Source organism: Musa acuminata, chromosome BXJ1-6 (genome assembly GCF_036884655.1).
Source record: "Musa acuminata AAA Group cultivar baxijiao chromosome BXJ1-6, Cavendish_Baxijiao_AAA, whole genome shotgun sequence".
NCBI lineage: Eukaryota > Viridiplantae > Streptophyta > Magnoliopsida > Zingiberales > Musaceae > Musa > Musa acuminata.
Genome location: NC_088332.1, coordinates 19,164,333 through 19,179,566, shown reverse-complemented (window position 1 = coordinate 19,179,566; position 15,234 = coordinate 19,164,333). Strand labels below are relative to the sequence as shown.

The following is a 15,234-nucleotide window of genomic DNA, read 5'->3' as shown; positions in this document are numbered from 1 at the left end:
TTGAGTCGATGGTGGCCCTCGCGGCCACCATTCCACGGGTCAGCCCTCCCTTGAGTCCGATCTCCATATCGACTCCAAGTGTGCCATCCTTTGAGTTGCTTTAGGTCGCTCCCCCACTTGATCTCGCAATGCATCCACCAATGCATTCTCTCGAGGGAGATCATGCGACAACTCCTCGCCGCTTGCTCAGTCCATTGAGCTTCGTGGAGTTGTTGTTTGTCGAGGTACTCCTCCTCAACATCTGAGGTCCGTCTCACATGATTCTCCCTCTCGAGAGCTGAGACTTATCCCTCCTGGATAACTGTCCCGTTGGAGCAACATCTCTCTTCGTTTCGAAGACCACCATCCCCTTGGACTACTCCGATCTGCTGAACAAACTGTGCATTGTTCTGCCTCCTGTAAACGCACTTGCTAGATTGCGACTCCATGTCAATACAGCCCCCGCTGCACCACCCAAGGCCTAGCAACATGCTGAACTCGCTGCACCCTTCAGCCTCCTACGGACGTATCCTTCACATGCCAAAGAGAAAGTTTCAATGCTCCATGGCGTTGAATTTCGATCGCCTTAGGATGGCCACGAACATTCCATCGTCCGCATACAAGCCCATGCATGAGTACCGAATTCTTCGAGTTAGCAATTCCCCTCACCTTTGTGAGCTTTGCACAACTCTTTCGATCGCTGAGCAACTCATTCCACCTTGCATGGTCTCATCTTTTACCAAGCGCCTCGCTTGCCTTGAGCACCATTAAGTATGGTTGTCAACGTTGAGTCGTAGCTCAAACTCAGCCATCCCAACCTTTGTGCGCTCCGCATTCTTCCAAGCTTACATGTTCTCGTGGTGCCTCTTGCGCGAAGGGTTGGCCATTCCTCTGAATGCCAATGTCAGATGCCCGCTCCTCCGAGCGACTCCTTTTCCCTACATCTTCATGCCCATTTTCCCCCAAAACGGTCGCGCATGTGCTGACTGCCCTCAACGCAGCCCCGCTAGGTCCCCCACGTTTGCATGCTAAGTGTTTCAATGAGTGCTTGTCCCGCTCTGATACCATCTGTCACGGACTTAGCTGGTTTTGCCTAAGTCATGCGGCACCCTTGCGTGTCCGTCCGTAAAGGTCAGCCTCCCTGAAGCCTCTCATTGTCCCTTAGGACCAACAAAAGAGAGAACGGGTTAGAGCCTCAATCGGGATCCACAAGCAAAAATCTCTGAAAAACACTTCATAGACAATACAAATTACAAACAGACTTTACAAGCTCTGAACAGCTGCACAACAAAAGGTAAAATAGTCCATTACAGATCGAAAATCTCTCGCACGTGTCCACATGACACAACCTTTATTTACAAGCCTAAAGAGGCCACCAACCCAACTAAAATGGGACTATTAAGCCTTCGGCCGCCCCTCTCCATGCTGTACAAGGCATGAACATGCCGAAAGACACGGACATACATAAGCATTACATCAAACATCTTGTTTAGAAGTTTGTCCGTGACAGCAGGGAAAGGCAAAAGCTAGGACGACATTTGTTGGCCACGACCAGCATCGACAACAAAGCTAGAGGCCGTGATTCATAGCGACTATGCAACAGCCATAGGGGTTACTAGTCAGGTGCGAACACCGATGCTACCGATGTAGGTTATCCAACACCTGTGTAGCAGTTGAATGATACACGGCAATGGTTGGCAATAGTCCTACGAAGAGATGTCGCTATAAGGAAGTGCGACCGATAAGGACTCACGTGACGATGATAGTTGCATGTATGGGAATGGAACGCGGAGAGGGATCGGTTATGAACAGCGGTTGGTGAGCGACGACTATGTTGCATCGTCGAATAATGTTGGTCATCGGTAAAGAGGATTGATCGCAGTGGGTGTCCAGGCCAACGGCACGTAGGTGGAGGCAGGATTTTTCACCTATTAAAATAATATTTTGCCCTTCTAAAAATAAGTAATTCTAATTGGTATCCCGACAGTTCTACCTTTCAAAAATGAGATATTTTTAATATATGCCCTAACAAAATAATAATTTTGCCCTTCGAAAGTCAAATATTTTTTACATATGTCCTCAATTATGAAATTGACCAATTTAACCTATTTTAATCAAATTTTGACTGAAACCCAATTTTTTATCAATATGTTTCTAAATTGAATTTTTGACTATACACAATTTTGGCATGTTTAATTGGGTTGGTTATTAGGTCTAATCTAGGCAACCCAATTTTTGGCTCAATTTTAGGATGCCCAATTAAAAAAGATTGATTGGCCCATTTATATCATTTATAATATATATATATATATATAATAGATTTTTTTATATTTTTCTCATATAACACATTTGTAAAATTTTGCTTCTGATAATTAAATTTTAATTATTGTTCTTAGATATTTATATAGTTATTCACATACATATGTTTAAAATTATAAAATAATATTTATTTTTCACATAAAGGCATGATTTATAATTGTAATCATCATATGAGTTTTTCTTTATATTGATTAATGTTGAATAATTATTATAATTATTATAATATTATTTATGAATTATTTCTGCATAAATTGGATTAAAAAATATTTGATGAATATTATTTGTAATTTATATCCTTAAATTTTATCTAACTAATACTTGTCAAAGCAACCTAGGATGGTAAGCTTAAGGGATATAAATTACAATAAATATTTGGTTATTTATAAGATATTTTAAATTATATTTTATATTACTGTATTAGTCTTGTAACCGTTAAAGTGGCCTAGACCAATAACTTATAAAATACATTAAAGAATTAATCATAAATAAAGAAAATAATATTTATAATAATACACATAATTAGGAGGTTTAAATAATCTCAAAGGAGAAACTACTTCGAATAATTATGTGATGGGTATGATAATATTATTTTGATTATCCTTGTAGTTTAGGATTATATACCCAAAGATAATAACACTATTCGACAAGGATGGTTTTAGTCCTCAATCAATAATTTTGATAGAATACTAGATATGTCAATATTTCACCCAAAGATTAAATATAAATGATATTAACAGTTCATCATATTTTGGAAACTCAAAGCATTAATATTAATTTATATATTACAGTGGTACTTTCTTCTATACATTTTCATACTTCTAGTATTCTTGTACTTTTTGGTTTAAATTATTCATAATGGTTAAAGCATGTGTAGTTCACACTAGGTGTATTAAATCTTAACCTAGTACTACTTGTTGAAAGGCCTGCAGACTGATTGATGAAAGCATTATGAAATAAATTAATAAAATGAATGTGTGGGAAAGATCTAATAGGCTCAGTCTGATGCTTATAAGAATGACAATTGAAAATAATATTAAGACTTTATTACCACTTGCAACTAGCACACGGGAATATTTAAGGGCTATTGAAGATAGATTTAAATCCATTTATAAGTCATTGGCTGGCACATTAATGAAAGAATTGACCATGGCTCAATACAATGATACTCAAGGGATTCAGAATCACATCCTCAATATGGCTAACAAGGTTACGAAACTTAAAGCATTAGGCATAAATGTGGATGTATCTTTCCTCGTGTAGTTCATTCTTAATCTTATTCCTCCTTAGTTTAGCCCATTCAAGATTCACTATAGTACAAATCAAGGATTGAAATATCGTACCACACCGGAGTTTCGAGATTTGCTCGATACGGTGATACTATATACCGAGTGGTATATTTCAGTATACCGGTCTGTCACGGACTTAGTTGGTTTTGCCTAAGTCGTGCGGCACCCCTGCGTGTCCGTCCGCAAAGGTCAGCCTCCCCGAAGCCTCCCATTGTCCCTTAGGACTAACAAAAGAGAGAACAGGCTAGAGAGAACGCCTCAATCGGGATCCACAAGCAAACATCTCCGAAAAACACTTCATAGACAATGCAAATTACAAACAGACTTTACAAGCTCTGAACAGTGGCACAACAAAGGGTAAAATGGTCCATTACAGACCGAAAATCTCTCGGACGTGTCCACATGACACAACCTTTATTTACAAGCCTAAAGAGGCCACCAACCCAACAAAAATGGGACTATCAAGCCTTCAGCCGCCCCTCTACATGCTGTACAAGGCATGAACATGCCAAACGACACGGACATACTTAAGCATTACATCAAACATCTTGTTTAGAAGTTTGTCCGTGACATTCTCCCCCACTTATTCCTTCGACGTCCTCGTTGAAGCCTTTGTCGACACTGCAACTCCTCACCTTTGCTGAGTCTTCAATCTTCTGCTCCAGCTACAATGCGCCTCTTGGCTCCCAACTGGTCTCCGCTGCTGTTTTTGAGTAGTCGAACCTTTGATCCGCCATGCTGCTGCAACTCACCAATGACTCTGACTCTGGTGTGGGGTTGGTTGAGTTGTGTTTATCATTGTTGATTCCTGCGGATCCCCCAGATGAAGGAAAAGACCATCCTTACTGCGCCAGTCTCTCAAATTTCACATGCTGCTTGAACTGGGTGGATGCTTGTTGGAGCTTTAACGAGCATCGTCTCGCAAACTTCTGAAGTTTTGGGTCCTTCCTCCATAAAATTTGCTCATTGACTCTTCTTTCACTTAGTTGTCACATCCAAGTAGGTTCGCATCACTTCCGCTTTCGATTGGCATTTCGTTGGGAAATGAAGCGGACAATCTACTCTCAGTAGCACTGATCACCATTGGTGAGGATTTGACAACTATTGTCTTCCATTATCTTCGAAGGGTCTTTGAACTTGTGCAGAGCTCCTCTGCTGGATAGATAAGAGAATTGGGGTACTCGGTTTCGCCTATTCTCTTAAAAGTTAAGAAGGCAAAGGTTACTTGACTTCGCCCGCCTCCTCGAGGTTGTACTCCATGCATCGAGCTGGTTACTAGCCTTCGCCTGCTCTTTACTCATACTTCTGAAGCACTTGAAGTGTTTGCACTCCTTGCGTTGAGTTAGTTACTGTGATTCACCTTCTCAATGCCATCGAACTTCTGGAATGCAGGAAGTTTTCACCCCAACTTGGAGTAATTCTCTCATAGGTTTGGTCGCCTCTGGGATTGTACTGTCTTCTCCATCAACCCTGCCGCCTACTCCACTGAGTAGTAAAGGTACAGCACCGCGTACTGCCTGCTTCGTTCCTTGGTTATGCACTCTTGCATGACCCGAAGTTCTTCACTTTCGGCTTTCTTGATGAGAAGCTCATTGACACCGGTCTTACGAAGTTCCTCGGCCTCTGCTCTTCAGCCTTGTCTCGGTACTTGGAGATTGCCTCTGCATGCTCCACCTCCTCGGCCCCTTTCACGACCAAGCGCTCTCCCTCCATGAGAGCAAGGGATCAATAACTTTCACGGAAGTTTCACTTCTGCGGTACCATGGCGCTGCCATGCCCATGGCCCTACTATCCGTCGCCTCGCATCTGCATCCCTTTTCTTCACGATCAGTAGATATGTCTCCGTGGCACTCCTCTGAGTCCACTTACATTCTGACTGATGCTTGATTTTGGGTAGCTAAGTCCCTCTGGACTTGTTGTTGCTTCCTCGCCCCTTTCGACCCCCTGCTTCAACACCTCTGTGTTCTCCAAGCAGTCTGTTTGGTCGATGGAAAGACAGACTGCAACACCCATGCATGGCCTCTGCCATCGCATTATAGGGTTTGCATCGATTCTGTTCTCCTTAGCTTCCTTGGTAGCAACGTTCACTTACTCGACCTTGTCCTCTGACTTACCGGGCTCCCTTAAGCAAATATGAGCTCTAGAGCAGTCCAACTCTCTAGCTGCTTCGATCATACCTCTGCATGATCAAGTCCCTCCCATGGGACTCACTGGTACTTGCATTCGAACTTTTTCCTTGGTGGAACATAACCCCCATATGCTAATGACCAAGGCTTTCATCCGATGCAAAATTCGATGCACTCCCGGAAGACCCGCCTCTGCGGTACCATGGCCTTCACTCCTTGAATCCATAGCCCTTCTTGCCGTCGTGTTGTTCACCGAAGTGGAGCTCCCAGTAGCTCCCGATCATACCTCCATATGATCTAGTCCCTCCCGGGACTAAGTCGTGTGTATCGCATTGCCACGAACTGTTCCACCACGATCCGCTGCACCATGTCGCCTCCTGGTGACATCTCCATTGCATTCTGATCCTTGTGGAAAAACTCGAATTGTGAACCCTCCATGTGTGGCCTCTGCCAATACATCGCAGGGTCTCCTCCACCCTCGATTTTGTTCGCTCCTTTGACAATCGACCTTCATCCACCCACTCTTGGGTCACACCTAGATGAAGCACCGCTCTAGGACAGTCCGTCGCCTAGTAGCTCCCGAAGTCCACCGACTTCACTGTAATTTGTGCACCATTGTTTGGATCCTGGGCCTCTACCCCTACCAGCACAATCTTCGATGCGCACTGCTTCCTTCATGCGGCTCGGGTACTTCGCCAAGTTACACCCAAGTTGCTCCGCTCCTCGTTTTTGCATTGAGTCGATGGTGGCCCTCGCGCCCACCATTCCACGGGTCAGCCCTCCCTTGAGTCCAATCTCCATATCGACTCCAAGTGTGCCTTCATTTAAGTTGCTTTGGGTCGCTCCCCCACTTGATCTCGCAATGCATTCACCAATGCATTCTCTCAAGCGAGATCATGCGACGACTCCTTGCCGCTTGCTCAGTCCATCGAGCTTCGTGGAGTTGTTGTTTGTTGAGGTACTCCTCCTCAACATCTGAGGTCCGTCTCACATGATTCTCCCTCTGGAGAGCCGAGACTTATCCCTCCTGGATAACTGTCCCATTGGAGCAACATCTCTCTTCGTTTCGGAGACCACCATCCCCTTGGACTACTCCGATCTGCTGAACAAACTGTGCATTATTCTGCCTCCTGCAAACGCACTTGCTAGATTGCGACTCCCCGTCAATACAGTCCCCGCTGCACCCCTCAAGGCCTAGCAACATGCTGAACTCATTGCACATTTCGGCCTCTTACGGACGTATCCTTCACATGCCGAAGAGAAAGTTTCAATGCTCCATGGCGTCGAGTTTCGGTCGCCTTGGGATGGCTACGAACATTCCATCGTCCGCATACAAGCCCATGCATAAGTATCGAATTCTTTGAGTTAGCAATTCCCCTCACCTCTGTGAGCTTTGCACAACTCTTTCGATCGCTGAACAACTCATTCCACCTTGCATGGTCTCATCCTTTACCAAGCGCCTCGCTTGCCTTGAGCACCATCAAGTATCGTTGTCAACGTTGAGCCGTAGCTCAAACTCAGCCATCCCAACCTTTGTGTGCTCCACATTCTTCCAAGCTTGCCTGTTCTCGTGGTGCCTCTTGCGCGAAGGGTTGGCCATTCCTCTGAATGCCAATCTCGGATGCCCGCTCCTCTGAGCGACTCCTTTTCCCTACATCTCCATGCCCGTTTTCCCCCAAACGGTCGTACGTGTGCTGACTGCCCTCAACGCAGCCCCGCTAGGTCCCCCACGTTTGCATGCTAAGTGTTTCTATGAGTGCTTGTCCCGCTCTGATACCATCTGTCACGGACTTAGCTGGTTTTGCCTAAGTCGTTCGGCACCCCTGCGTGTCCGTCCGCAAAGGTCTGCCTCCCCGAAGCCTCCCATTGTCCCTTAGGACTAACAAAAGAGAGAACGGGCTAGAGAGAACGCCTCAATCGGGAACCACAAGCAAACATCTCCGAAAAACACTTCATAGACAATGCAAATTATAAACAGACTTTACAAGCTCTGAACAGTGGCACAACAAAGGGTAAAATGGTCCATTACAGACCGAAAATCTCTCGCACGTGTAAACATGACATAACCTTTATTTACAAGCCTAAAGAGGCCACCAACCCAACTAAAATGGGACTATCAAGCCTTCGGCCGCCCCTCTACATGCTGTACAAGGCATGAACATGCCAAAAGACACGGACATACTTAAGCATTACATCAAACATCTTGTTTAGAAGTTTGTCCGTGACAGCTCGGTATATATATATAAAGTAAAAAAAAAAACTTTTTCGACGACGTCGCCTCTCTTCTCCCCACGCGAGGCAACATCACCTCTCTTCTCCCCAGGCGGAGCGACATCGCAGAAAAATGAGGCACCTCTCTCTCTCTCTCTCTCTCTCTCTCTCTCTCTCTATATATATATATATATATATAAGTAAAAAAAAATACTGCCCGGCACGGACGGTATTATTTGAAATTGAAGACCTTGGTACAAATAATAAAAAATGAGACTTGAGACTTGAATAAGCTAACGTATGTGTGTTCAGGAAAAATTAAGGTTAAGGCAGAAAAAATCTCATAATGTTTTAACTACTACTCAAGAAGTTGATAACAAGAAAAAAAAGTTGAAGCATCATCAACCAAATAAATTTGTCAGGTTTGAAAAAGCTAAGTAAACTAATGAAAATAAAGTCTTCACAGTAAAGTAGTTTCTTTGTGGTAAGAAAGGACAAATGAAAAAAAACTGTATTAAACGCAAGGCTAAGTTCGAAAAGAAAGACAAACTTGACCTTTGTATATTTCGAATCAAACATTAAAAATGTTCCTTCTAATACTTTATGGATTAATTATAGTACTTCAACTCATATTAGCAATAATATATAAAGATTTTTTACAACCCGAAAACCAAAAGAACATGAAAGATTTATCATTATAGGGAACCATCTCAAAGGGAAAGTGATAACAGTGGGAACTTATCGGCTAGCCTAGAGATAGGTCATCATCTGATGGATCTTAAGACACATACCTTATTTCTTCTATTTCTAAAAATTTAGTTTCTCTATCTAGAATTGATAAGTTAAGATATTATCTTTTTTTTTATGATGATAAACTCAGCATTTATATAATTCAATAAAGGTTGATTTTTTAATTCTATGTAATAATTTATACATAATTAATTTAAATCCTGAGTTTGCAATGATATTGATGCCCTTGCAATCAATTGTTAGATTGAAATATAATTTTAATGATAAGAAATCTTCTATATTGTGACATAAACATTTGAGGCATATCTCGAAGGAAAGAATTAAAAGATTAATGAAGGATAATATTTTGGAAGATTTAAACTTCACTAATTTTAATATTTGTATAGATTGCATTAAAAGAAAGTAAACTAAACACATAAAGAAAAATATCACAAAATATAAAGAATGGTGAATTTATTTTGAAACATATCCATAAAGTATCCCCAAGTGTCCTTGAAGCATCTAATTTTTTTTTATAATTTTTCAAACACATGTTATTTTAAGGAAGAATATGACACATCGAAGAGGTATCCTAGAATTATTGCATTTGACATGTATCCAATATGAATAGGAGTAATTTAAAATGACCATGTAACCTAGGAACTTGTTATAGATAAATTTTGTTATTACATTAGAAATATGGTTCTTCAATTTACAAAAATGGGTGAAACTTGGTGTTCAGTGTAACCATCATTATTTTAGTATACCCCAGTTTGTCTATGGCATTCAAGGTCAAAAGCTAGATACCTGCATTGCATATTATTAGTATTTCCCTCAGCTGCCTCTCATTTCACTAAAAAGCATAACTATTTAAGGTAAAAGGTACAGAAATACAAACCTGGTCACCAATAGAAGGAATAACTCGATTGACAATCCATTGTGCATCAACAACACCAATCTTTTCATGAGCAGGCTGCATAGAAAACACACACACATAAAAAAGAAAAGAACCAGCATGATGAGATCAGCAACAGAAAAATTGTGAAACTCTTAAAATAGAATATAAATCGCTCTTCCAATCAGTAATCATCATAGTTCGGTTAGATGGCATTTACAATTAGTAAATTGACTGGACACAAAAATTTCTTGGATAAGCACCAGTTGTCAAAAGACTCAAAACTTAACTGACCTCAACACATCTTCCAAATGCAAAGTCCAGTCCCCATCCATGGACCAAATCATTCTAAGACAACAGAATACTCTTTTTGTTCATGATGAATACAGAAGTGACAAAAATAATAAATTTTTACATAAATGAAGGTTCAGAAAATATATTTAGTTACCTGAATCATATGCCAAACACAACGCCATGCATTCCTTGAAAAGACAGGAGCTTCGATTTCCACAAAGCTAAGAGAACATCAATGTCATGGATAAAGCAAGTCAGTATCCTTCCAGTTTTTCTTTTTCTATTTCTCAGGAGTACAATGAATAGTAAACACTCCAAGTGACGAAAGATCTTACACTCAATAGGCACCTCAGAAACAAAAAACTGCATGCATGCATAATCAATGCACAAAAAGGAATCATACAAATAGTTGATAAGTGATTAAACATCAGATAATGGGATAGAAACCATACGCAGCACATGGTGGCAAATGTGGGTCAGTACACCAACCAGGTTTCTCTATCGTTTCTCTGAGAAAATGAGAGAATCATTAATATAAGCAGAAACTTCACTTGTATGAAAGGTGCATATATACTTACAACAGAAAGAAATGTAGAAAATTATATTAAAAAAAATTATACTGATCATCACAATCATACTTGTGAACTTCACTGTCACCTCTCCTTTTAGTCATCTCCCATGTCAATCCTTTATTAGGATCTACACCTGGTTGTGAAATCTCCAAGCCATATTTTTTCACTAAGTGCAGATATCTGACATAAGAAAATTAGAGTAAGCAGCCACGTAAGTGTTCTGTCAGATAAATTAGCATTTAAGGGGAAAAAAAATTCTACTTCTCTGCATCAAAATGTTCAACTCCAATATCATCATCCCAGATAAATATGTAATCATAAGCTGCTACAACATCTGGATGCAGAAAACGTTTTGCATACCACCTGATTATTATGAGAAATGAATGCCATTATTGAAATCATAACATGACATCAATTAAATTAGTAACAAGATAAGTAATAGGAATGAATATTAGAGGACGTCATGAATTCCTTTGGAAGAATTGGCAGGTAACAAGAATGCAAGATCATGCCACAGAAGAAACTTTTGATACTTTGTTAAAAGAACCTCCAATTATTCTAACCATTTTGTTTGCTTCCTTATGCTGACATGAATCGCACGCTTGGACCACTCTAGTTCTTCCCATTCACTAGCCCGACCATCATAATGGAAGAGCAAGATGGTGAAATCTTCAGAAAACTGTAAGAATAATATGATATAAAACACCAAACGGGAAAAAAGTTGCATGTCTAAGAGGGGTACCACATTAAACCAACCTTTTTAACTGCCATGTCAACATTTTTCCGTTGCTCAAATCCAACTGTAAATGTCACAAGATATTTTGGCTGTGTTGTTAAATCCTACCAGCATATACAAAAGGAAATAAGTTCAGTAAACATGTAATTTGAAAATTAAAATGCAGAGAAACAGAAAATAATCGACAGCTATGGTGTTTAAAAGGTGCTAAACCTGTGAGATACAATTGTTTTATTGCTATTTTTATTCAGTTCTTCATGCTATGATGATCTCAGATCTAGGAGTGCAAACTTTAGATATCTGCAGTTTCTATTAAGTTTCACATAAAGGACATAAGAACAATGCATAACAGCCACGAGGCATGCCCAGTGATGATAGTTTCATGGAGCCATGATTTTGGTTTAATTCAACTCTTGTTTAGGTTAGTTCTAGTCTTAGTTTAGCCAAATATAGATCAAGCTAAAGTAACTTAATCAATGGTCTTTTCTAGTTTTGCTAAGATTTTAGCTCATATTTGTTTCTTTTCTAATTTAAAGAGACCAGCAAATATCTCTATTATAGTTAGTTTCAGAATATAAAATTTTGAAGATCAATTCAACTTCCTCTTTTCACTATTAGTATCTTTTTCTTTTATATTTAAATTGGTTACGGAAATATCTTGATTTATTCTATTTAAAGCATTGGAGATTAAAGAAATTCAAAACAGTAAAGTCTGAGTGAGGAAGAAAATAACCAATTTCAGTGAAGTGACACTCAAATTACTGTTACTGTTTATCTCATCAGCTAATGAACTTAAACTGCTATAGTGAAATGCAAGGTTCGCAATACCGTACCGTACCGGAGTTTCGACCTGGGCTCGGTACCGGTACGGTACGGTATACCGCTCGGTACATTCAGGCGTGCCGAGCACTGTAGCAGTGCTACAGTGCTACAGTACCGGACCGGTAACAGTAGGTCCGCGTACCGGAAGCCTATCGGACCGGTACGTACCGCCCGTACCGGGCGGTACGGACCGGTACTGCAAACCATGGTGAAATGAACAATACTCAAATAGGTCTGTATTTGATTTATTTGTTTCTTTGTTTATTTGATGTAAGCAGTTCTTATTATTAACATAGAGTTAACTAAAGAAGATATATGCCTTATGTGGCTCATCTCATGTGGGGATCAACTGCACTATGAAACACTTATCACAACCTTACTAGATTGTTAACCACATCTTTTGCCAATGGCAGATCAAACTAAGCTTTGGATCCCTAATTCTTTGAAAGGTCGGGTTGTCATCCAAGGTATACAATTTCGAATGATACCGCCCAGTACATGCTGTACGTATCGGTCCGATAGTAAATCGGTATGCGGACCGCTCGCTACCGAGCGGTATTTTTTTATTTATAAATTATATATATATATATATATATAAAGCAACATCGCCTCATTTTTCTACGATGTCGCCCCACCTGGGGAGAAGAGAGGTGACATCGCACATTTTTAAAAAACATTTATATATAAATAGATATATAAATAAAAGATTATATATATATATATACATACATATATATATATATATATATATATATATACATACATATATATATATATAAATACATAGAGAGAGAGAGAGAGGCAACATTGCCTCACCTAGGGAGAAGAGAGGCGACGTCGCCTTGCATGTGGGAGAAGGGAGGCACTGTCGCTTTGGCGACGTCGTTGAAATTTTCTTTTTTACTTTATATATATATATATATATATATATATATATATATATATATATATATATATACCGAATGGTATACCACTCGGTATACAGTACAGTACCGTACCGAGAGAAGGTCGAAACTCCGGTACGATACGATATTTCAATCCTTGTTGTCATCTAGCATCAAACTAGTGTTAGAGCAAAAATATTCTTCTAGTTGTAAATCGAAGACAGTGATAGATGTTTGTTTCAGAAATGAACATCAACTCACATGGCAAAATTGACCCAATCTGATCCTTTTTTGTAACATTACCGTGCCTAAAAACCGGATGCCCTTGGTGTGTCTGAGCTGATTGCCCTTCCTTGTCTTGCCTCTTTGAGAGTAGATTTTTCACGAGACAAATGATTCTATAACTATTATATATTTTTTAGAAAATAGACATTAATCATATCATTCAAAGGAATTATTGTAGTAAACAACTGTTATGCATGTATATAGAAAACTCAATATACTTATAGCTTAAATGATACTAATGGATGCTATTGTAGCCTCATTACTTCTCTAATTACCATGTCTCTAAAGTTTTACTAAGAAAAAAAAAAACATTATTTGAAGAAAGCACCCATAAAATTTGAGATTAATTGTGTATTTTATGATATCCCCATTCTCCATAATAACACACTCTTAAGAGCTACTCTCTTTCTTCTCCTTGCCTTGAAATTATTTGTTCTCCATCTTTCATAATGGTAGATTTCAGGCATTACAAAACAGTAGCAGACTGCATATCTCGTGCTTGCAGCTAAGAACAGATATAATAAAAGAACCTCCATTTTGATTTTCCTCTTCTCTTCCCTACTCCTTCCACACATTCCCTTTCTTTTTCTTGTTTTGAGGCTAGTTATCAAATTGGCTAGAATTAGCCAAATTAAACCAACTCCAGTCTGGTTCTAGCTGTTTTTGACAAATTTCTGGCAATTGAAGCAAACTCAGATTTGTATTGGCCTTGGTTGATATAGATACAGTTTGGGCATATCCCTTAAGAATTGACCATATTGCAAACTATGACGATATTGTCAAGACTGTGTTTGATAGCTCTGGACAATCTAATATATATATTTAGCAATCAGTTTAAGAGGCACATTTCTTCAATTTTGTTGCCTCCAAAATCAATCATTCCATGAAGTGCTAGAAACTAACTCATCTAGGTTTGGGGCTGATGCAGAAGCATATCATCCTGAATGAGGTGTCATGGACTGAACCGGAAGAAGACTGCGGGTGTGGAGCTGAAGTGTTGAGGAGGAACTCCTGAAGTACCTACCCAAGAAGACTGATATCGGATTTCTCGACATGGTCCATCTGACACCTAAGTGAGTGTGAGTTCCAAAGTTGGAGTGGTCAGAGAGACCCTCTAATCTCCTGCAGTTAGAGCGATTGCCGATATGGAGAATCCGGTGCAACGACTGCTGACACGATCAATCTGGCTAAATTGACCAATGATGTGGCTGATCTGGTATCATGACTACTAACCTGGTCGATCTGGCACAAAGGCCACAGGCATGGCTGATTTCTGGTGTGGCCAATCTAGCATAACGAATTTTGTCGTTTTGGGTTACACTGCATTCACATTGGTGTCCATGTGTGGGTAAAAGTATGATTTTGCCTTTATCAATATATATCTCTCAATCCTATTCATTATTAAAATGATTAATAACATAATTAAAATCAAGTATATGAACATGATCAAAACGATTGATCAATCCAGATTTGTGGGACTCGGATTAACTGAGAAAATAATTTTAAAAATGCATATAATACATAAAATCACAAAAATTGCAAATTTAGAATAATTTTGGGAAAAAAATAATATCATATTCTAGAAGATTATTTAATTTCCAGAATATATCTATCTATGAGAAAACACAAATTATAAGAGATCCAAAATCATCTTTATAACAAATTTAGTACTAACCATATCATACAAAAATATTGTATATGTGTCATGGAAAATCTTACAATGTATCCAAATGCAACTTAAAGACACCAATGAACCTGCCTGAGTTGTAATACCTTCTAATAAGCATGAAGTTTAAGTGTTAGATGAGACAAAATAAATTTGTTAAAAATTATAATACGTTTTTGCAAAGGTATCAGCTAGGATAGTTGGTAAAGACCTTCAAAGTTTAGCACAGAGTCCTAGGCTTGATTCCCACCTTCACCTCTTACCCTATGCAAAAATAAATAAATAAATTTGTTAAAAAAATCTCGTGGATTTTTGGGATTGATATAATACTATAACATCTCCTTCCTCTATGGTGGCATCTCTATTTCCTTCTTCTTTTCCTCTCTCAATATAGTTTTCTCTCTGTGGTGGCAAATGTTAAATGTAGTGG

The 15,234-nt window shown here is 39.4% G+C and overlaps 1 protein-coding gene across 7 annotated transcripts in view; it reads right to left on the bottom strand.

The window, feature by feature from the left end:
- The window catches only part of LOC135676589 (uncharacterized), a 33,345-nt gene that overhangs the window by 11,586 nt on the left and 6,525 nt on the right, over positions 1-15,234 (bottom strand). For all 7 annotated transcript variants that reach the window (XM_065187930.1, XM_065187931.1, XM_065187934.1 and 4 more), the window contains 8 exons: positions 11,168-11,251; positions 10,975-11,090; positions 10,673-10,774; positions 10,478-10,591; positions 10,292-10,348; positions 9,994-10,060; positions 9,840-9,893; positions 9,549-9,623 (listed from right to left, as the gene is read on the bottom strand). In XM_065187930.1, coding sequence (XP_065044002.1) covers positions 9,549-9,623; positions 9,840-9,893; positions 9,994-10,060; positions 10,292-10,348; positions 10,478-10,591; positions 10,673-10,774; positions 10,975-11,090; positions 11,168-11,251 — 669 coding nt within the window. The remainder of the gene's footprint in view (positions 1-9,548; positions 9,624-9,839; positions 9,894-9,993; positions 10,061-10,291; positions 10,349-10,477; positions 10,592-10,672; positions 10,775-10,974; positions 11,091-11,167; positions 11,252-15,234) is intronic.